The 23,927-nt window shown below is 37.5% G+C and overlaps 3 protein-coding genes across 11 annotated transcripts in view; all 3 read right to left on the bottom strand.

Annotated features, from left to right (window-relative positions):
* The window catches only part of LOC144981196 (uncharacterized), a 70,580-nt gene extending 65,830 nt beyond the window's left edge, over window positions 1-4,750 (bottom strand). For 5 of the 9 annotated variants that reach the window (XM_078953625.1, XM_078953609.1, XM_078953598.1 and 2 more), the window contains exon 1: window positions 4,310-4,692. In XM_078953625.1, coding sequence (XP_078809751.1) covers window positions 4,310-4,441 — 132 coding nt within the window. In that variant the 5' untranslated portion in view covers window positions 4,442-4,692. Of the gene's footprint in view, window positions 1-4,309 lie in introns of all 9 variants that reach the window. The other 4 variants (XM_078953547.1, XM_078953541.1, XM_078953591.1 and 1 more) reach the window with 2 other exon arrangements.
* A 994-nt stretch (window positions 4,751-5,744) lies between these two features.
* Window positions 5,745-9,417, bottom strand: LOC101162660 (histone PARylation factor 1). Its single transcript, XM_023956299.2, has 8 exons — window positions 9,304-9,417; window positions 8,400-8,583; window positions 7,665-7,851; window positions 7,266-7,364; window positions 7,006-7,159; window positions 6,596-6,683; window positions 6,296-6,468; window positions 5,745-6,069 (listed from the first exon to the last, which is right to left on the bottom strand). Exons 1-8 carry the CDS (start codon window positions 9,340-9,342, stop codon window positions 5,935-5,937), a joined length of 1,059 nt encoding a protein of 352 aa, XP_023812067.1. The 5' UTR covers window positions 9,343-9,417; the 3' UTR covers window positions 5,745-5,934.
* A 1,325-nt stretch (window positions 9,418-10,742) lies between these two features.
* Window positions 10,743-23,530, bottom strand: LOC144994775 (cGMP-specific 3',5'-cyclic phosphodiesterase-like). The gene is made up of 20 exons (XM_078953744.1): window positions 23,090-23,530; window positions 20,919-21,588; window positions 19,619-19,702; window positions 19,261-19,341; window positions 17,871-17,960; window positions 17,602-17,754; window positions 16,882-16,949; window positions 16,625-16,773; window positions 16,261-16,436; window positions 16,122-16,172; window positions 15,504-15,650; window positions 15,104-15,232; window positions 14,866-14,960; window positions 13,826-13,913; window positions 12,875-12,975; window positions 12,716-12,793; window positions 12,555-12,618; window positions 12,402-12,476; window positions 11,822-11,905; window positions 10,743-11,689 (listed from the first exon to the last, which is right to left on the bottom strand). The coding sequence occupies exons 1-20, from the start codon at window positions 23,335-23,337 to the stop codon at window positions 11,570-11,572; spliced, it is 2,751 nt and encodes a 916-aa protein (XP_078809870.1). The 5' UTR covers window positions 23,338-23,530; the 3' UTR covers window positions 10,743-11,569.
* Between the last annotated feature and the right edge of the window lie 397 nt (window positions 23,531-23,927).

Raw genomic sequence — 23,927 nt, forward strand, 5'->3', positions numbered from 1 at the left:
AGATTGTCATTTTCAGCGAAAAATATAAATTTAAAAAACTTTTGTTCTTTTTAAGACATAGTTTCTGCAGAGTGGCAGAAGTTCATCAGAAATTCGCCAGTGAGTTGTTGGCATCAAGTCATTTTCCATCATCCCATTAGCTTACAACTCCAAGCCGACATTAGCAGGGCAACAAAAATGGCGAGCAATATTGGAGCTATCCAGTTGTGCAGTTTTGAGCCAGATTCCAGCTTGGACAATTTTACAAGTTTCATTGGAATGGAATAAAGAAATACTTAGAAATGCTGTTTTAATTTTAATTTTCTTAAGTTATGTCCTCCATCATGAGAAAAATGCTACAAGAGCATGTTAAAAACACTAAAAACCTTATTTTCATTGGAGTTTTTAACAAAGACCAGACATGGTGGGCATATCTTAAAAGAAATTCCGAAACATACGAAAGACACTAGTCAAAAAACAATAGATGTAGTTGGTGGTTTATGTGGTACTTGTATAGCACTTTTTACCTTTATTAAGGCTCAAATGACTTGACAAGTCCCATTCACCAATGCACACACACATACACACAATGATGGCAACAAAGCCACCATGAATGGTGCAAGCCGCAACACCATGTGGGGGTCCAGGGTCTTGACCAAGGACACTTTGATACATGAGAAGGCAGGACGGGAAGCGAATCTGCAGCTTTCTGATTAGGGGTCGACCGCTTTACAGCTAGTGGTTGACTCTTCATGTTTTACATTTAGGTTTTACAACCACACATGAGCTCTAACTGCGAAAACTGTCATGCGTGGGTATGATTCTTATATAGCTGCACCTTCAGAGACCCAGTAAGATCCGAATGTCTCTATTAAACAATGACCCCAGGAAATCAGCTGCATTTATTCGTGGGTGTGTGCTGATGTTGTTTTTCTAAGTAATGCAATGAAAAGCATGGCTCCATTAGTATTCCCTTCCTGTAGAGTACCATCATCTGACTTGTAGTGGAAAGAGGCAGACAAATAGACAGGCAGATTCATAAAGATACTTAGAGAGAAAAGGAAAGAGTGAGAGATGAAATGTCAAAGGCTGCAGGGTAATCTGACCTCCTGGGACACTTGGACCTTAGCATAGGGGCCAATGGGGAAGAGAGCAGCACTGGCCAGGAGTAGAAAAAGAGCAAGGGAGGTATTTTGCAGGGTACTGGGCAGTGGGTATTTACAGCCAATATCACAGAGAAAACTAGGGTAAAGGGCTAAACGCTTGTGTTCAAGTAGGAGGTAGAATTAATCTGAAAAATGAGAGGATTCAAATTGAGCATGGAGTAAAAAGCTGGTGCATTTATCATAGAATGGTAATCTTCTCCTGTTTAAACATTACTTTTCCATAGATGGATACTTGATGCAATCAATATTGGAGCCTAAACTATGCTTCCTGTCTATATTCATGAATCTTGCAAGTTTGCTTTAACAGGAGCATGGTGAACAATGTACAAATATGATTTATATACAGTCAAAGACCCACTTCAACAAAAATCATGTTTTTGGTATTTTTGACATGTTTGTGAACTTGTATTTCTGTGTTTTTCTTCATTCAAATTGTTGTAAATCAGGAGCAGATACTGTTTAAAAAAGCTTGTAGCTGTGACATAAGTGTTACTGTCAGCGGGCCACAAACTCCCTACTGCCCTCCATTCTGATGCAGACAAATAGATCCATGTACGTCTTCGTTTTCCTAGTCTGAGCTGGTCTCTAGATCAAAACTGTACGGCTGGATAGCTCTGATATTGCTCAGCCATGTTTGTTGCAACAGTAATATTAGTTTGCTGTTTGAGAGGCTGTAAGCTAGTGGTAGAGAGTTTAAACAAAAAGAGAGAGGATATAAGGTTGGCCATACTGGTACATCGTGCCACCAGTCCTGCCCACAACTTAGAGGCGAATTTTTCCCATCGCTATGTCCCGGTATAAACTATGTCCCAGAAAACTACACAGGTTTTTGAGTTTGGCAAAAAAATGTATGCATAATCATAATTAAAAGGCAACTTGGAACACTTTTGAAATAGTTTAAAAGATGATTGGAGTGGGACTTACGGGTCTGCAAGAAAAGCTCCAGGAAACAGGGATGGGACATGTGTTATTGCTCAGATAGACTGCATAGAGTAATCATTCAGAAGCAAACCAAAAGAGCTTGAATTAGCCCAGGGACCCAAGACCGATTCAGGGGGCAGAGACACAATAACTTGGCTGAGCTGAGACTATTTTCCCAACAAAGCTGGAGATGGGCAGACTTTTTATTTTTAGATCTTCAAATAAGAGTTTCACCTCTTGTTTTTCTTTGTCAGTCTATAATTGAAGAGAAGCAAACCCTCTGTCTACAGTGAACTTTTAACAATATTTTTTATTTAAGTTCAAGGCCATCATGTAAACTTCTACTATGAAACACCTTTAAGACAAACACGACCACCAAATTACATCAAGTGCAGTTTCATGTTGACTCAAAACTTAAATGTGGAAAAATAAAAAATAAAAAAAATAAAAAAATGACCTCATCAATCAGTCTTTTATTTTCAAGTCAGTTTTAAATAGGTTTGATGTCAAAGAGGAAGTTTTTGGTTTTTCAGAATAAAGTCTAGTTTTTTGACTGCTACAGTTCGGCTGCATTATATAAACTAACATACTGAATAAAATCGGTTCCTGTTAATGTAGAAAAAAATTGCTAAATCGACTGATTTAGCAACTTTCTAGCTTCTCTACATAGAACACAAACTATATTTTAAAAGCTAATTTTTCCACAACTTTTGGAAGAAATTCTTTTATTGAGAAGAAATGCATATTTGCAATCGAACTTTACTTTATTGTACCAAACCATTTGCAGCACACTAAAAGGTAAATAATAGCAGCACGGAAGCATAGAGGATTTGTTAGGCAAGAATGTTTTGACAGGCACTTGGGTTTTGCCATTACAGAAACAATATGTAGTTAATCAGGCCAGGTCAAAAGTATGACACAAAGGAAAAGCTGAATTTGCTACTTGCCATCCAGATTTGTAAGCAAGCGTATGATTCTAAGCAATCTATAACAACTGTGCAAGTCAGAAAATGTGGTCCTTGTCAGTTATTTTCTTTTTAAAAGATACACGAAATATCTCTTTCTATAGATACATATTACTATGCTCAATTGTAGATTGTTTTTAGATAAGTTTATTGTTTTTCCCTTGTTGTTTTCCTTATATATATATATATATATATATATATATATATATATATATATATATATATATATATATATATATATATATATATATATATATATATACACACACACACACACACACACACACACACACATATTTTGTTTTTATTTCTTTACTTCTTTGGTGCAACGCCTAATAGGATCCCAGTATCTTATCTCAAAAAGGACCCCACCCAGCTAGCCTAAAGAGAGCGTCTTTGTGGCTGTATGAGCAGCATCAGAGTCCATTACTGAAATCACATTAGTCCCAGAGAGTGCTTTGAGACAGGAAACAAGCCTCTGCCGTCTCTGGACTTGCATTCACCTCTTAACACCCCCCCCCCCCCCCAAACACACACACACACCATCTCCCCATGAAAAACAGCAGACCATCATTTATCCAACATATCTGGGTTTTTTTTGTTTGTTTGTTTTAATTGCATGAATAAAAATGTAGATTTTGAACCAGGTCTATAGTCAAAAACTTAGTGAGCTAAGTTTAAGATCACACTGTAAATCTATAATATAATTCTTCGAATATGTATATTCACACACACTTTATACTTTATAGGAATCCATTTTTGCCTCAAAAATGTAAAAAACTGGGCCATTCCATTGATTATAGAATTAATGATGTAATCCCTCCTATCGTATTTCATTCAGCTCTGCAGTAAACATAGACAAACATTAATTCCTTGATTAAAGCATAATTTTATGATTTAAATTGCAATGAACTAGATTGTTTTATTTTTTTCTCCTTGTTTTTTTTCTGTTTTACATTACCAAGCTACTTTTCCAGTGGGATTTGACACTTAGCTGTTCATGAAAGCCCCACATGAATGGCTGGAGTGCAGATGTGGTGTTTACACTCACTGACGGCCAAAAACAGGCGCAGCTGCTTCCCTGCAGGTCATTTGAAGTTTTCTGTCAAAACACACGCAAATTTTCCAACGCACATATTTCCCGTCCTTTCCCGACCTTCTGAGGCGTAAAATCGGCAACGCCCCTGACCGTCTCGTTGCGGGGCATCCGTAGCTGTGGAGTCGTTTCACGGCTGACTGGGCCGATGGAGGCGATATTAAAATGAAAAAGTCACACACCTGCCGTATGCGGTTCTGGTGTGGCGGTGGTGGAAGTCCACCCTCCAGGGACGAGCTGCTCGACGAGGCCATCTTCAAGTCACGGCTGGAGCCACCGCCCCTGGAGCGAGTTTCTTCGTAGCTACTTGACATTCTGTCTCGGGCTGACTGCTGCCGCTGAAAGCGCCGCAGTCAGTGGGGGGCCCTCAGCCCGCGCGGGGTAGATTTCAGTGGACCTCAGAATCCACTGGGTTCGGCGGGACCCGGGAACATTCTGCGTCCGTAAACCACACGCCAAGATGAAATAGCGATGCTTCCAGACTGGGAGAGTGTGAATGAGCACTTCCTCTTTTCAGGGATGCTCTCGGTGTGCAGCTGTAGTCTGGACGTGTGTATATAAGTGTATTGACACGTGAACGCGCTTTCTTCAGATGCGCTCTCCCGAAACTCCGCAGGACAAGTGGTGCCTTCAGTGTTATCGCGTAATCGCGAGTCTTACAAATTGCCAATCTACATAATAAAACCCGAGAATCTCTTACATCCGGGAAAACAAATAGTTATTAACTTTAAATGTAGCGTTAAACATACTGTGTTCAATTTGTTAAAAATAAAATTTAAAAATCAGAATCATTATGTTTTTCCCAGTTGTTCATGAATGCACCCACAAGCATTGATGTACTTTTTTTTGCCTGCGTCCTTTGAATGTTGCACATCACCTATAGAATTCAATTTGTGAAGTTGCTCAATGATTTCTCATGTATAAAAACATTTCCAATACTATATATTAGAAGTTATTACATGTTATTTAATCAATTACAACAGTATGCCGCTTAGGACTAAATAATATAATACACAAAATACATTATTTTGCATTTGGCTTGGATTACCATCCACAATCCCTAAAACAAATAAATATCTGAAATGTGCTGGTCTTTATGACATACTGTAGAAAGTTAGAATTATTAAGACCAAATTTTGCTATTCAAAATAATACAATCTGACCAGACAATTTATTTCTCCTATTTGGGACACAATTTGAACAAAATAAAATTGACAAACAACTCCCTGGATATTTTGTGCTGAAATCTGCAACTGCTTTTTCTTTAACACATTTAAATAAAACTGAGGTTCACACCAGCCTGGGACAAGAGAAAAAAACGTAATGCCTTTTTCCTCCATCAAAAACTCAACTTGTTTTAACGAGTATTTAAACAAACAAAAAAAAAACTAATAACTGGACATTTTGCCTCTAAAAAATAATTTACTGATGGGTCAAGAAGATGACAGGTTTTTTGTTGATCCAAAAAAGATCCTTACACCCGGAAAAGCTCTCATCTGAGGTTAGACTTACCCCTCCTTTCAGGATAGATATAAAACAAAAATATTGCCGGACAGATTTGTCAAACGAGAACTCGAAAAAGAAGGAAGTGAAATCAAGAATGACAACCAAGTCAGATTGTAAAAAATATAGAAAATCTTTATTACACATCTAACTTACACAATAAAAGATATTACTGAAATGCTTCCATCAGCAACAGGGGGACAAGACAAGATGCCAAAAACAACACCAGAGAATAAAAAACGCAGGACCATGTGGACAAAAAACTTTTAAAATCAGCAAAAGTTCAGGAGATTTCTTTTTTTTTTTATTGCATGGAGAGTTGATCCAGGTTGTCTGAGGTTCGGCTGGAGAGGTGGGCCTCCAAAATTTCTCCAAACAAGCTTCTTTTCAGCAAGTTATATGCCATGGGCAGAAGTTGCTTTATAACCTTGTGGAAGAACTAAAAAAAAAAAAGAAAAATTTTATTTTATACTTCATGCTTTGAGTTGCTGTTTTTCTACTTAAATATGCAACCGAAAGTATTAAAGTTCCAGTAAATGTAGCTTGTTAATAAAGGGTATCTTATATTAAAAAAAACATAAATACATTAAATTAACTGCAATTTTTAATTATTATTACTTCTAATATCCAGACTGAATCAAAAGACAACATATTTAAAGACTTACATGGGATCCATAACAGAAGAGGTCTATTCCTAACTCATAACCCATTCCATAGTCGCACTCATCGTTAGCAAACTGAACAAAGGTGATCATCTCCTGGATAGGTCCAAAAGCTTTAATGCGATCTTCATCATTTCGAGCCTCTGCGATGGCTTTACAGATCTTCTTCAAACCAGCTAAGGAACATAAAAAATGAAAAGAGGAAATGCTTGTTATCTTCATCTACTCATTAAGAAGTTAGCCCCCAAACTAAATAAACAGATCAGAAATACTTAATACTTTTTAGAAAATATTTGAGCTCACCGTCTGTTTCAGGTAGTTCTCTGTAGCCTACATCATTCTTGTCTACAGGCACAACGATGCCGGCACCATGGAACGTCTTTGTGACCACCTAAGGTTTGGGATCAGAAGTCCAGATTGTATTAAACTGGTAAGACAATAATAACAATGGATTTGATTTATCTGCACTTTTCCAGATGCACAAAGCGCTTACAATGTGTCCAACATCATTCATTCACTCCTCATTCATACTTGGTGATGGTAACTACTGATGGAGCGGGGATCAAACCGCCGACCCCTCAATCAATGGACGACCTGCTGAGCCACTGCTGCCCAACGAGGTTATGCCGTAAAAGTGAATGCCATTATTAGGCATCTAAATAGTCTTGGAATGCAACAACTGATACATTATTGTTCTGGGATGTTTGCATTACCCTCTTGTCCCTCTGTTTCATTGCTTTGGTTTTCTGCTCTAAAGACAAGTTGAGGGACTCGGCTTTGTCCTTTAGTTTGGTCTCCAAGCTTTCCCACGCTCCAGTCTCTCCTTTCTTACTGCCTCTCTCCTTCCTCTTCCTCTGCAGGTACAGACTAGTAAACAAAACAATATAGAGATCAACAGAATGGAAGAAAGATGACTTAATTAAACCCCATTACCGGGGAAAAAAAGTGTAAATGTATACAAGCAAACACTTACTAGACCGCAGCAAACAAGTTATCTCCCATCTGCAATATAGTGCAGTCCTTCTTAGCTTCATTTTCCCCAACAAATGAAGGAAAGGAGTCTGGGGTATCTCTGTTAGAATAAAAAAATAAATGTAGAAGCATTCCAAAGTGCCTCTTTATTTCATACAGCTGTTATTAACCCTTGTGCTATCTTAGATGACCCCACCCTTACTTTGACCATGACAAAGGTGGATAAAGGTGGAAAGATTTCATGTAATCCATGGACACCAGTGAAGATCACAAATCATTGAAGAAAAAAGGTTCAGAGCACTGTCGAGTGGGTCTAGATGACCCAACTCCCAACGTTACAGTGCCTAGGATAGCACAGGGGTTAAAGAGCTTTGGGATGGTAGTAAAAGGAACTCCGTACCTGTAGTAGCCCATGTGATGCTGGCTGTCCTCACTCCCCTGAAGTACAGTCTGAAACTCTGGTGGGTCATAGAAATGCCTCCAGTGAAGGTGGAAGTTCAGCTGCGGGTTCTTGGAGGTTCTGTGGGCTCCAGCCAGAATTTCAAAAGGGCCGACCAGCTGCAGGTCCAATGCCTCTTTCAGTGCGCCTATACAGGTTTAAAGTGATAAAATCAGCTGAAAAATTATAGCATTTTATTCAAAATTAATCTTAACCCAAATTGTTAATCCTATAAAATGTTAAATTGAATTGATATTAAACTATAAAATACTATACAAGCTCATCAAATCTATTTATTGTTTTTCTTTTGAAACAGTTTTTTGCATTTATTTTTCACGCATTTACAAAAAAACAAAAACATCAAACATCTTTTGTGTTCATTGTTAATAAAAGAAATAATAAAATGTATCAATGAAAGTTTCACTTTTGTTCAGTTCAAATAATCAGTTTAGCTAAATTTGTTTTACAATATAAATAAAAAAAAAAAAAGAGTCCATTTTTTTAAAAATCAAACAGATAACTTTAATTTTAAAATTTGAATCAATTGTGTGGCTTGGCAGTGACACCCTTTCTGAAGAAATGAACACACATTTTTCAGTTTCACAAAACAGAAGTCACAGAAGTAAAAACCAATGAAATTGCAGCAGAAAGGTATATGCTGTGACCAAAAGAAGTAAATAAATCAATAAAGCATACCACAAGGATTTTCAGGACTAAGCTCCTTGCAGAATTCCCAAAAATGAAAAAGATCTTCTGGCATTTGAAAGCTGTACAGTCGAAACAACTCCTCACGCTGTTCTGGAGTCACATCGGACAGCGGTACGTCTTTGGATCCATCAGTTCTCATCTTCTTCACGTCTCCATTACAGGCGCTCACATCCTAGAGACAAAAACAGATACTTTGTTGTTGTTGCTTCAATTAAATATTAGATTTTGTACATATGTGAACAGCAGAAATAAATAAAGCTGTTCAAAATATATATGATTGCCAAATTTCCCTCTTTTGGTGGATGAATGAATGGTAATTATCTCGACTCAATGTTTTGTGTTTATTTATGCGTTCAAAGCAAAGTTTAAAATAAAAAAGTATCTTTTTTTGATCCAAAAGTGACGTAAATAATAGCATATATATTTATTTATGTACAGTGTACTTTGTTGTCGTTCGGGCTGAAAACTTTAAGGAGGAAACTTACAGAGTTGCTAGCTAAAATAAATCTCAGCAGAACTGTTTGCTTCCAAATCCATCTGGCAGCAATTGATTAAAAAAAGACTTGAACTCATTTTCGTAAAGCAAAAACATTGCAGGTTCATGGGTTTTTAGCAAATGCAATAAACACAAGCCCAGCAGATCTGGGACTACTTAAATCCATATAAAAGCCCATTGTGAAGTGTGGGGGTCATTAAACAAGTAGCTCTGCTTTGCAGCAGCAGCAGCTGCTGCCATATTGTCGTCCAACCACCGCTGGACACCAAACACAGCAGCCTTTTGCGTCTTCATCAAATTCAGTATGCTCCAATTGCAGAACTTATTCCACAGAAACACGTTTTGAAATAAACATCGACGCTTAGATGTCTAGTCTGTGAAGACTGGAGATATTACCTGTGCCGATTTGGGTTTTCTTTTTGCGCGCCCTGTCATTTTCCTCCTCTTGTCTCCTTGTCGTCTTCTTCTACACTTTTAACAGAATAAATGGTGGGTTGTATTAGAGGGCACTATCGCCACCTAGAGGTTAAAAAAATAACTGCAGCTTCCATTCCTGCTCCATTTCCATTCCGTATCAAAACCGTTTTTGCTTGAATACAACGTTATACACAGAAAAGACGTGCGCGGAAAGGTCTGGCATATTTATCTTATTGTAATTAATATACTTTTATTAATTATATACATTTTTGACCCCACTCATTACAGTGGTAAAACCAAACCATTGAAATATGTTTCTCTGTTAAATGTGTGAAAACATTTTTATGTCGGACAATAGCTTTGTATACTTTTTCAATTATATTAGGTATAAAACAATAATTTCCTGACTTGTTTACTCAATTCTTAATCTTTACAAATTATTCTTAATTACTAACAAATTTTATTAAAAGTGGACACAGGCCGGGCAGTGTGCACACTGGAGTATTTTAAATTGAAACCTTCTGGGATTAGATATAAGGCCTTTTACAAAATATGTATAATTAATCAGACACAGTTTTGGATTTAAGGCAAACATCCAAACAACAAAGTCTTTATTGCATTACATCACAAGAAAAAACAGACAAAAAAACCTCGTGTCAGAATCAGAACTCTGTTTTCCCTCTAGTCACCAGCCGGAACCGTCCCCCAGAGTTCTGAATGCACTAGATCTCCCAGCATTTTGATTTCTAAAAGTATTTTTATAGAAACCAGAACAGGTAGGTACTGACGGACATCCCTGATTGGATGATGATATTTTTCCATCATTTTAACACCAATTTATTTGACCTAAGCCATACTGGAAATTATCGTCCAAACCACAATGTCCCATAATAATCCATGTTTTCCCCCTTTACATATTACCGTAAATTAGAAATGGAGCAAACAGTAAACATTTCAATTCATTTTTTTTTATTTAACCTCTGAAACAGAAGGGTCACCCAGAAGCAGTTTGTGTGAATGACGTACGTGCTGAAGGTAAATAATTAAAGGAAAGAATGAAAGGATAAAATCAAAAAAATGATTTGGTTTTCTATAGTAGTTAATAAATTGATAATAAAATGAAAGTTAATTTTTTTCCTTTATGATTTTAAGTTTAAATTTACAACATTTGATTCATAGTACCTATACCATTTATGATTTCTAATTGGGATTCATTGTGTTTTCTGAAATGTTTGTCATTTTTTAACATTTCATTTTTCCTCTGGAAATTAATTTGTTTTACAAAACGTTTTTTTTTTTGCTTTTTTAGCATTTCCTTTTGTTTTCTGTAAATGACATTTTTTTTCTGAAATGTTTTTTCATTATTGTTTTTTATGTTTTGTCTTCTGAAATTTTGTCTTATTCTTTAAAATGTAATGTTGTTTTTTTTTTAGATTTTTTTGCTTTTTTTAGTTGTCTCTGATCTTTAAAACGTTTTTGTCGAGTGATTTGTTGATGTGATTTGCACTTCAGGGTCACCGTAGAATATATTTCCTACATTTCCTATATTTATTACAGTAATAGAAAAAAATTTGTTGTTTTACAACTGACTTGAAAACAGACCTTAGAAATAAAAGTTATAAACCACAAACAAATGCAATTATAACCACCATATACGTCTTTAAATATTTCCATATGTATTTTGATGGTTATAATTGCTTTGGTTGACAGACTATACAAGATCAGAAGTAAGACATAAACAGATTGTTACTTGTCAAATAAAACAACAAAATACAACAGATTAATTTCACACATTGCTTTCAAGTTAAATACTTTTTAAAAATAATAATTTATATTTGACAACAGTTGCTAAAAATCTTGACAGTTTTGGATATGGTTAAGTATAAACACCAGTTGAAACCAAACCTCAGTGTAGCTGTGATAAAAAAAGGCCTTTAAATGGACTGCAGAGTTGAAAAATTAAACCACGGTAATTTGGCAGATATACACAGCTTTACACATAATATAACACAGAAATAGATAAACAAATAATAAAAGGGAACTGCAGCATAATGAATTTTCTAAATTTGTTTTATGTATTACCATGTGGCACATACTGCAGCATTAGATGACACGTTTCTCAACCGTTGATGGGCTCCATCTAAGTTTTTAGGCATTACGGGTCAAAAAAAACAGCAAGCAGCTGCTTGCTGTAAGAATTTTTTGGAATCTTTTAAACATCACATTTTCATCTCTTAGATTTCTTTCAAACGTTTTTGCCATGCTCTTCTTCCTCAGTGTCCTCAGCAAAGTGCAGCCAATTTTCTCTGTTCTTCACACATCCATCTCTCAGAGGAGAGCAGGCGTCAAACAGTTGGGACACAGCCTGGGGAGGATGTAAACAATGGTGCATTAGGGTGGAATGGAAATGCATGAACTTTACATGAATAAATATAAAACACATGGTTTTACGGAGTATCATTTTGGCAAACTTTCAACACACATCACCACCATTAACCTTGTAGAGCGGGTAGCAGATCTCATCGATGTACTCTACTTGCATGTGTGGCAGGCGTGTGCTGTTTTCTCTGTTCATTATGTCCTGTTGAGATGAAAATAGCCTCTTAATAAAGGAACTTGGTCTCTATATGACGTCAGCCTATGGAGTTGTTAAGACAGGATCTTGTATAAAATAAAAGTAAAACCAGACATAATTCACATATAGATTTAGTCAAATCAAATCATTTGTTCCCATAAATTCAGTCAAAGTGAACATTAGTCCCCTTGATGATGCAAATATAATATAATAGAAAATAAAACCTAAAATGAGAATTAGAGGAATGTAACTTTAAAGCTAATAGAAATTAGTGACATTTTATTATAAATAGATATTTTTTTAGGAAATGTTTGTTGCAAAGATATCATTTCGAGTTTATGTGAAAAACGTTCAGACTCCATACAAAAATCCATGCTTTGGCACATGACAACAGACATCACATTTAAATGTCCTCGTCCTTGCATTTGATTTGGCTATAATATATCGTACTGTAGAAGAATTCTTTGTAAAGTCAGGACAAACTGATGCTCCCACAACCTACAATGGGTCTGATTTTGAACTCTTCTCTCTCTTTGTCCCCTTGGGCAAAGAACTCCATGGCCACCAGGTTGGCAATCTGCAGAGATGAGACAGAGGTTATGGTTTTGATTATGATGACTCAGAGAAAAAGTGTTGGCTTTAATGCAAGGCTGACCCTTTTCTGTTCAGGCCAAGGCTTTGCGATAGCAGAAAGATCACTAGCTGTCATCAGCATTGACCTGTCATGTACAAAAATAACACATAAACTGTTACTCACAGCATTTGTTCACAAAAAATTTTATATTAAGATTTTTCTTTTCCAGAAATCCCCCTCACCTTAGCAAATCTTTTTGCTTCTCACATTTCCATTTCATCCTGTTTTTCTCAACAAGGGAAAAGAACTCTTTCCTTCTTCTAAAAAAAATCAAAATAAAAAGTTGTTTTACATTTTAAACCAACGCTTCAGCTACTTTGACTTTTGATGCTTGAGCATACTGCATGTAGACGTTCAGGTCGGTGGCAAGGATTGCCCTTTTGACCATGTGAAGCACGTTCCTGTGATCTTCTGATGACAAACTTCGGAGTATCTGACTTCCCTGAGAGAACATGAGAGCATCACTTATTAACCATAAGAGAAAAAAAGAAATAATTATTAATTATTAATAATTATCTAATCATTTCGGAAAAAACCCAGATGTGACTATGTGTATTTTTATTCAATAGATCATTTTCTTTAAAGTTGATAAAATAAATAAATCCAAAGAAAGACCAATATCTAATTTTCATTATATCTTTCAGGTAATTTAGTGTCATACAGCACCAACGCCAGGGGTCCCCAAATCCAGGCCTTGGGGGTTGATGTCCAACATGTTTTCCAACCAACCTGCCATTGAAACCCCTTATTGGCTAAACACACCTGATCCAGGTAATCAGTAGCAAATAAGGCAGGGATTCTGCAAAACTAGCAGGACTCCGGCCCTCCGGGCCTGGATTTGGAAACCACTGACCAACGCTTTAGGTTCAGAATGAAAATGTCACCCATGTGCTATCCAAGGCACTTTAACATTGGGAGTGGGGTCATCTAGACCCCACAAGACAGTTGTGGGCTGAACGTTTTTCTTCAACGATTTGTGATCTTCACTGGTGTCCATGGATTACATGAAATCTTTCCCCCCTTATCCACCTTTGTCATGTTAGGGAGAACACGTCAATGTAAGGGTGGGGTCATAAGATAGCACAAATGTTGACTGCTCCATTTTTAAAACTTCTTAACAAGCAGAATAGAAAGTGATAAAAAATCATTTTTTGAACAGATTTGCATTTTTAGCATGATTGGCATGTTTTTTATCCTTTAAATATATATTTTTAATCACTGTCGCCATTTAAAAGTAGAGAAAAGTGGACTAGTGAAAGTAAATGATAAAATTGAGAGTGAATGGGTCTTACAGTATTGTTCAGAATGAAGAGGCAGAGGTTATAATGATGGTTCTCCAGGGAGGAGTGTCCATACAACTGAGCTAATGGCTGCTTAGTCCTATAAGAGAAAGAAAAGAAACTGGTCAAGAACCAACATAGACTAGTGCCGCTGGAACCCCATCTCCCAGCCCCCACCAGAGCAAGACGCACCAGGTCAAGCTGCACAGTGTGGCAGAGGCGGTGCACTAAAAAAAAGGATAAATAAACGTGATTATAAATTGAAGGGTCTTTGTCTGACAGTGAGGTTCTTGGATGCCTGGATCGGCCGGGATGCTGCGCAGTCTGCCCCGAGCTCTGGGGTGTGGGGTGCCGGGCCTCCTGCCTTTACTGGAGCCCTCAGTGGGATCAAGGTACACTCTAAGAAGCACACATTCATTCAACCCACCTGCTTATTCACTTTTGCACAAATATGGGCATGGGTACCGTTTTTAAACCCCTCTTTAAATCTTTTGTGGACCTGTCTGTTTGCATAAGTCTTGTGAGATAAATTTCCCATCATTAATGTATGAATATACTTAAAACAGACTATTCGTTGGCGTGTGTATTTGAAAAATAAGTCATGCAATTTACTAATGACATTCTTATGTTATGACTCTGTATTATCGACCCACCCCCCCATCTCCCCCATCTTAACCCCTTATCCCTCATCTCTAAAATCCCACTCTCTCCCTATCTCTCTTCTTTTCTTCCATTCTGTCCAAGAAGGAATGCATATAAATATAATAATTATAAATAAAGCTTAGCCTCAAATACAAAAGGGTTAAATATACACTCTGTTTGTCGGAAAATCCAAAAGCCCCTATTGTAACAATAAAATATGTCCAATAAAAGAGGCAAAAAAAGAAAAAGAAAAGAATCAAAAGCACAGTTGTGGGCAAGAAATAATTTTTTTTTTGAATAATAACATACAAAGCTAAATAATATATAAAGGACATGGGCATAATCATAAGCATAATCTTCAAGTAAAAAAGGAAAATGTAAAAAAAGAACCGGGAATGGCTACTGTTTACCTTTCTATATAGGAGTTATTTACTCCTCTGTGGTCAATATCATGGTTAAGGGTGGCTATCATCAACGCCAAAATCTCCAAACGGGAAAAAATGTTCTGCAACATAAATAAAAGCAAGGGGTATGTTTATTATCAGAAAAATGGATGCTTAAAAATTAAAATGTTTTGAAGTGATCAAAGATCAATTTGAGTTAAAAATAAACAATTTCTGGTCATTTCAGGCACAAACATTCACTTACATGAAGCTGGTCTGTCGACATTAGCATAGCAAACATGCTCTGAGCAGTGCACAATGCATGGCTCCAGTTGTGATATGGTACGTTGTTCCTGTAGCCACGTCTCACAGTCAAAACCCACTGACACAGGCTCTGCAGGGAGAAGCAAAGAGATGCAAAAAAGTGGGCAAAGGTTTTACCAACAAAAGTGTTTAAAACAATATCAGTGAGAGTCTTTAAATATTAAATGTTTGATTCATTAAGTGATTTCATGTAACTTTGGCCTAAATATGACTGAATTATTTTGTTGCTCTAAGCTAATTACATCATTTATGACGTAGTATCACGCTCATATACATTTTTTATTCAACAATACTGCAGCTCCCATAACAGTTGTAGTGTAATCACATCGTTGGCCGATTACCTTGTAATCAATGTTAAATTCTTGCACCAATTTAAGGTCCAGAAACATGCGAATGGTGGCTTGAGTGGTCATGTCTTCTGGCAAACCAAAATCCGAGAAATTGAAGTCTATAATATTTAGAGACTCAGCAGATGGGATGGTGGCTTCCTGAAAAAAAAAATATCATATTTTAATACTGATCATTTATTCAAACATTTAAAATACAGTCTTTTTTTTCGCCCCATTGGGGCCATTTGAACGTAACAACCATTGAATGTAAAAACTATCATGCACATATGGTGGTTAAGGGTGTGGTTAGCATTAGCTAGACGTTAGTGTCAAAGCATATACTGCAGATCTGCTGGATAGAAAATAAATGTAAACCTGTTAACACTGGGACAATGATGCCATAAGTAGAGCAGCAAAGCAGAATAGCTAGCAGTCAAATGAACCATCTGCTTAGGACAACATTAAAAAGAACTAAAAGCTCATTTTAGGACAAACTGCTAAACTTCTTCATGTTAGGACTTCTTTTTAAATAAATAATAATTATGTACCTTTAGCTAGGTTTATTCCTAAACTCAAAATGTAGTTAAAATGTATTTTTTTTAGCATTTAAAAATGACAGCAGGGGCATACCTGCAGTGCCTGAATTTCCTGCTCTGCTGCAGTGATGTGGTAGGCCAGAACCTGTGGAATTGCACACACACGTATGTGTGTATCACCACAAATCCATTTTGGGAAGGCATGATCACCATGACTAAGTTAGATTTCTTACCTCTTGTGTGACCTTTACGCTAGCTCGTCGCACCTCTGTGATATGGACGGCCTCAGAATATTGTAAGGCCAAGCCACAGTAGACGGCCAGGTCTTCCAGGAGGCACTCATCATATCTGTTGAAAGCTTCCAAGTCATCAGAGTCTTTGCTCTGCTTGTTCATCAGCTGGCACACAGCTAGATGATAGAAAAAAAGTATTGTTCGGTGACAAAAACCTTTCAAGCAGCTTCTAATTTAGTCAAAACACTGTAAAATGCTACTGCTTTAACTATCAAAATTCAAGTTTGTGATGTGAAACCATGAAAATAACCAACAGATTCAATTATTAATGTTCAATAATGGCGGCTAAAAGGAAGGGACTTACCAATAACATTTTCCGATCTCTCATTTCTAACAGGGCAGCAGATAATGCTTCTCACCGATTCTTCGGAACATTTTGCCATATTTAGCGTCTTCATAGTCTTCAGTGTTTGACATGCATATGATGGGTCAATATCACTGATGTCGCGCTCCCTAAAAAAGAGGAACATTTCCAGAATTGTGTAAAAAGAAAAACAACAGTAAATAGGTGAAATACTGATGAGGATCCTAAATAAAAAAAGGAACGAAAAATGAAAATACCTTCTATAGATCTGACAAGTTGCTCCAAGCTCCTCACACTCCAAGTGTATAACACGCGAAAATGTAACCTATTATAAACACAAGTTAAACACAGAAAATGATACATTAACATAGTAGTTTTTCAACTCAGTGGCCTAGTGGCAGAGTGTCCGTCTTGAAACTGGAGGGTGATAGGTTCAAACCCAGTTGGGTTATACCAAAGACTTTAAAAATGGGACCCTGCTTGACACTCAGCATTAAGGGGTTGAATTGGGGGAATAAACCAACAAATGGCTTCCGAGCAAATTTCCCACACGTAGGTGTGTGACAACTAATCGACTCTGGTTTTGCCTTCACCTTATTAAACTGCAACTCCCTTCTTGTAATTATATCAAGATACTGCACATAGTCATAGCTAACATCAAACTTTCAGTCTTTAGAATAAAATTCAACTGACTTGTACTAAATCATTGAAAATGTAAAATATTAACTAAAAGGAGATAATAACTAATAATGCAAGAAAAATAAATTAAACCATTTTATTTGTTTTTACCCAAGAACATATAAACACACCCACTAATGAACCTACAGAGGTTCAGAATGTTAACTGTCCTAGTGTCCATCACAGACACAAAAACAAGTGATATCTGCTCAAAACAGTGAGCTACAGCAACATAGATAAAAATAAAATCAGATTCATTGATCTGTTAAAATAAAAATGTCAAACCACGGATGATTCACCTTATTATCAATGACTGACGTTTGATCTGCAGGGATGAAGATGGTGCAGTACTGAGCACCTGTGGAGGGCATGATGGTGGCAGCCATCTTACTCAGCAGAACTTCAAAAGAATGGTGTTCCCTTGATAACACCTGAGCCATCTTGATCAAAGCCTGTCATTTATACAAACAGAGATGTACATTATATACCAAAATCCTCCTATGGTTTAGACATTCCTACAAATATAAACAGAAAAAGAAGTCTGTGGCTTAGTAGCTCTGTGTCTTACATGACTGCGTTTTGCTTCTTGTCTTGAACTCTCATACAGCTGGATGTTATCCAGAACCATTCCCAGCACATCCATGTGATTGGACAACACCTAATGAAGAAAGTTGACAAAGATAAGGGCCTGTTTAAAGCTGGAAGCTCATACCTACCGTATTTTCTGGACTATAAGTTGCTCCGGAGTATAAGTCGCACCAGCCCAAAAATGCATTATAAAGTAGAAAAAAACACAGATAAGTTGCACTGGACTATAAGTCGCATTTTGACGGGAAATTTATTTGACAAAATCTGAGACCAAGAACTAATAACTTTCATAACCTCATATGACACAATCATAGCAGACTGTTTATCTCATAATTTCACAGTAATTCTTTCTCATACTTATTTATTTATTCTTTTCATGAAGCATCATTGGCCAACTAATACTCTGTTTTCATCCTGTATTTGTAGAAACAGTTGTCATTTTTATTGCATTTCTGAATCTATGAAATCATTGGAAAATAGAATATCATGTTGTTAGCCTTCAAGATCTTACTGTAAAAAAAAGTTTGCTGATTCTCTGAGTCACTTATCATACTCTTAAACCTTAACATACCTCATACATCAAATTGGCCCAGGAACATCATCTCTGTTCCTCACAAATGAATATAACAGGAGGGTTAACAATGTATTTATTTCAATTTAGTTCTAATATAAGTCGCTGCGGAGTATAAGTCGCACCCCTTGCCAAATTATGAAAAAAAGGGCGACTTATAGTCCGGAAAATACGGGTATTTCCATTTAGAGATAAAACATGAAAAGATGTGACAAGAAAATAATTATAACATTAGATGCTTAATTACAAATCCTTTAAAAACCCACTGCCATGAAAATTGTGTTTTTAACATGTTCTTGTGGCATTTTTTTGATAATAAGGGACATATTAAAAAAATTTAGCTTAAAATTGAATTTCTCAGTTTTTCCTTATTTAAATCATTGTGAATAAGAAACAGACAAAAAAAAATAAAAGAAAAAGAGCCTATTTGTGATCCAGAAAATATGCTGGGTGGGCCACAAGATCCCTGCTATGAGTTCTTGGCAACGGTGAGGGGAAGGGGGGGTGGGGGCTCTGTCCCAATGGTGCAGCAACTTTATCCTAGAAAATGACAGATTTTTTCCATTTTGGCTAAAATTGACATAATAATTAAAAGACCACAAGGAACGGTTTGAAAGTTGATCAAAATATGATCAAAGTGGGACTTAATGCATTATTCTTTGACGTTTTATTTTCATTTCATTTATTTATTTCATTTTCACAGCACACAACAATAAATAACACAACATTCTTGTCTTTGATGAAAATGAAAGGGGACAGAAAGAAGAAAACGTATCTCTCATGACAGCATAAATGTTACCTTTTCGTCCAAGCTGGTGAAGGCAGAAAGCGACCCATCACGGATGCTTCTTTTATTGGTCATAACCACCACACCAATCACCTGTTTGGAAACACAAACACACATTTACAGTTTTCATTTTTTAACATAAACATGTCCTTTACAAAGTGCTGTGCGACATAAGTGCTGCGCAGACAAAACCATTTCTTTATCAAATTTGGATCCTTAAAATTTTGTAGAACTCTAAAACTTGGAGTGTACATAGAAGAAAAACATCTTGCAGATCTGTACTGTGCAGTACAGTACTTGCAGTATCTGTCAATAAATAGAAGAAAAGAAAAGAAAAACAAAAAAATGGTCTAGAAAGAGGAAATATTACCTCTCTCCTGTGGTTCTTGATGGGAACACTTAAGACTGTCTTGATGTTTGATGGCTGGTTGTTAACCATGTTGAACCTAAAGTCCTGCAGATGCATATATAGAAACTATTTAGATAAGACCAAATTGCCATGTTCTTCAGGTATGCTTATAAGTCCAATGCATGTTCTTGCAAGGTGTTTTCACAGAACTGCTGCCTAACCCGATATAATTCGTTTGTAAGCCCAGAAAATTTCCGTCACGCCCCATTCCTTCTAGGATTACCTGTTCTCATTTCTCCCAGGAATTGGCTCTCATCCCTAATGACATTGCTGGTGAGGAGGAGGGCTAGAGAGGGCACCAGCTGTAAACCTTTATGCGACATAGGTGTGTGTGTGCATGCTCCAACGGTGCACTGCTCTATAGCACATCTCCATCCCCAAAGACTAATCGGAAGTTATCAGTGAGAGACGTCTAAATGGATTAAGAGTGGCTGCAAATCAGGGATTCTCTGGCAAACTCTTACATGCCTGGAAAGTAGGCTACTAGGTGGAGAATCCCTTCCATATGTGGATGTTTCTCATGTGTTTTGTAGAGTAAGACTGTGCTCTTGTGACATTTTTGCATAGTAGGGGTGTAACGATAAATCGACATAACCATTGAAGCGATTTATAGTCCTCCGATCCAACCAGATCGATCTGGCTGAGGCAAGATATTAATCTAATTGAACTATACCATTATAAAATCGTTTCAAAATGAAATCAATCAGTTTTATTGATATTGGAAAATACCATTTGGATTGAGGGACGATAGGTTTATTTTACAATAATGTAAAAACGACCAAGTGCCTCACAGTGGACAACACACATGTGATGACAACAAAAAATGATCGGTCCATCATTTCAGTCCAACGTGTGGAAACACTTTGAATTTTGCAAAGACATGTGACCATACAGTGTTCTAGAATGTTCTAATAATGTTGCCTTTGTAGTATTTTGATGTGGAGGAACAGTAGGCTGAACTTTATCAAACTAATATGTGAATGGATTTGCCATTACTTGTTGTTTGTGCACATATAAATTTACACTTGATTATCCTGTAAGAAATTCAAGGAATCTGGAAAACATCACCTGTACTGTACTGAACTACCCTGGTATTTATCTCTGAGTCACACTGGTTGAATTCTTGGCTAAAGATGTCCTGTATCGATTGTAGGTCAGTGAATTGGATCGAATCAAATTTTTAAAAATGAACCAATATCAACTATAAATCATATCGTCAACCTCAAATTATATGAATCAAATCATTAGTGCATAGACTTACCTCAGATGCATTTCTCAGGTTCATTGGTGCCTCCCTTGCCAAGACGCATTCCATAATACTCTTAAGCAGCTCCTGATGTGCATGGCAGTGCAGGCTGTGCTCACTGCAGCCCCCAAATGATGTTAAAGCGACCACTTCTTCCAAGCTGCTCTTTTCGTCACAGTCTTTTTTAACGAGAGAGAGGGAACCCCTTTCAGCTGACAGCAGCTGCCCAACATGGTCAACAGCTCCTTGACAGAGCTCTGCCACGGATCCCATCCACGTCAGGCCCCCTCCTAGGAGACCCATCTTCCATGGGCATCCTTCATTGTGCCCACAGGCTGCAGTTTCAAATGAAACCGGGGGTAAAATCTTTGGAGTGCACAGCAAATCAGGAGATGTAGGGCATATGGGAGACAGAGGTCTGCAGGGAGACAGACAGGAACGAGAGGACCGAGAAGAGCGGGGTGCACAAGGAGAATGACACCACTGATCCATCCACTCAGGGGGACTGAGATTTGAACAGAAAGGCTTGAGCCTGTCTCTCTGAGAAGAGATGTCAAAGTGGGAGCAGGTAGCAGGAAGTGACGTTCTACGGCGAGGAGCCAGGAGCAGCTTAGAATGGTCGGAGGTGCTCCTGGGGATTCTTGGTGACATCAGTCGTGACATATCTGCTGGGGGGACACTCACCCTGAAATCACAGCACAGTTATACAATTCACTTCTTTTTGTATTATTTATAAAGGACATTCTGTTAACAGTAAAATGAAACGCTTGAAAGCAAAATTTGAAAGACCCACTCCAATCATCTTTTGATCTAAAAAACGTTCCCAGTGGTTTATGCAGCTTTTAGCCAAAATCTAAGAACCTGCGCCATTTTTTTCAACATAGTTTCGCCGCAGTAGTTAATCAGAGATTTGCCTCTGAGTTGTGGGTGGGACCGTTGGCACAGAGCAACTCCGTCCCCTTTCCGCTCCCCTTGGAGCAAGGACTGTGGTCCACCTAGCAATTTTTCGACATCACAATTAAACTCTCCTTGTTGTCTGCCCCTGTGTCGCAACGATTTGAGTAAAGAAATACTCAATAACAGGGGTGGAGCTACCATGGTTCCCCCCAACACTTTCGGGCCCCCGGAGTTGAAAACTCATTATGCATGTATAAAGTAGATTCTTAACCCACTATAATTTAGAGTCCCTCTGCAATCATCTTTTGATCTATTTTTTTAAAGCATTCCCAGTGGTTTCTAGGACACAGGGGCTGTAGTTCCTTAAAAATGTGTTGTGGATGGGACTGTTGGTGTGCAGTAGCCCTGCCCACATTCAGCCCCTGATGCCCCCGAACAAATGTTAGAAGGGCAACAAAAATGACGAGCAATATTGGAGCTATACAGCCATACAGTTTTGAACCAGATGCCAGCTCCGGAAAACTAAGACGTCCATGGATCTTGTTGTTTACAAGTTGATGGAAGCACAGCAGAGAGCTTGTAGGTTCTAAATCCCATTTACAAGCTTTTTCAAATGGCATTTTTTCGTCTGCTCTTGATTCACAACAATTTGAATAAAGAAATATTCAGAAATGCAATTTTAAGCTAAGTTTTCTTATTCGTCCTCCATCATGAGCAAAACTGGTCTTAAAATATTTTTGTTTCTTTGCTATCTTTGGTAAAACCCGGAAAAACTAGGGAAAGGACAAAAGACCATCATTTGTTCCTACTAGAGAGTGATTGTGTAACACATCTTTCATCCAAAAAATTATATTATATTGTCAAGAAAAAAATCATGTACATAAAAAAACATTTCTTTAACAATTAATGGAATTTGACTTTTTAGATGCTTATCAAAACATTTAGATGATTAACAGTGAAGATGTCTAAAACTAGAATGATAAAGTAGTTATTTTATGGATGTTTCATCCTAGGTAAGAATAAAAAAAAAAAAAAGATTAAAGACCCCTGCAGAGGGCCCTATGTTGTGGTTTACTTGGGGGCCCCAAACAGCTAAGTCCGCCACTGTTCATAAATGCAATTTCAACTTAAATGTTTTCACGTCCTCAATCATCAGGAAATGCTACAAAAAGTGTTAAAATACTAAATTATGATTTTCATCAGAGAGGGTCTTAAAAAAGCGAAAGTTAACATTTTCCAACATCCTTCGTTCAGTTCGTAACCCAACATCCAACTTTACAAATTCTTACGCCGAAGATCTGCGTGAAAAGTAGGCCCTAGTAAAGTCCGAGTGGTCATCCAGCCACGCTTGGTCGCTTGACATCTCGCCTCCAAAATTCTCGCCGCGCCTCTTGGTCCTCGGACTCCATAGTGGGGAGAAGAGCCACCCGGTTCCCCGCACCACCGGCGGCTCACGCGCCGCTGACCCGCGGAGGGACATGTTTGCGCCGGCTCCACGAGCTGGAGGCGAGCCGGCGCGCGCTCCTGCAGGCTCCATGTCTGCTTGGCCTCAGCGCAGAAAAAGGCAGGTCATCACCTGCAGAGAGAACGACCAGTGACCTCCGGGAAAGCAGATATCTATGCCGAGCTTGTTGCGTGAGGCTAATCCTCAGACCTTTATTTAGCCGGTCTTGCGCCACGGGTTTACTCAGAACAAGATTTAAACTTAAGGATAGAATTAATGGCTTGAGTCAAGGGTCAGTGTTAGCTCTCCTAGGAATCGACCATTTTGAGAATGCAGCAGATTCAATGTGTGCAAACACTGAAGATGGGATTAAGGACAACTTTAAATGTTTTTTTTTTAAATAAACACAGAAGATAAGCGCAAAACACAGCAATGTCCATAAAAATGTAATACTAAATACATACAGCAAAGGAAATGTGAATTAGAAATTATTCAACAAAAGATAAACACGGAAAAATAATAAAAGTTAAACATGACAAAAAATGACTAGGATAATTAGGCCTTTGAAATCTGATCAAATTCAGTTCGCTAATACCCCCCCCCCACCACCACCACAAAAAAATGGAAAGCTTTATATGAAAGGTTAGTTTTGATATTTTTTGGACTTTATATTGTTTTTTTGG

This window comes from Oryzias latipes, chromosome 1 (assembly GCF_053564925.1).
Source record: "Oryzias latipes strain Hd-rR chromosome 1, Olatipes_Hd-rR_3.1".
Lineage (NCBI taxonomy): Eukaryota > Metazoa > Chordata > Actinopteri > Beloniformes > Adrianichthyidae > Oryzias > Oryzias latipes.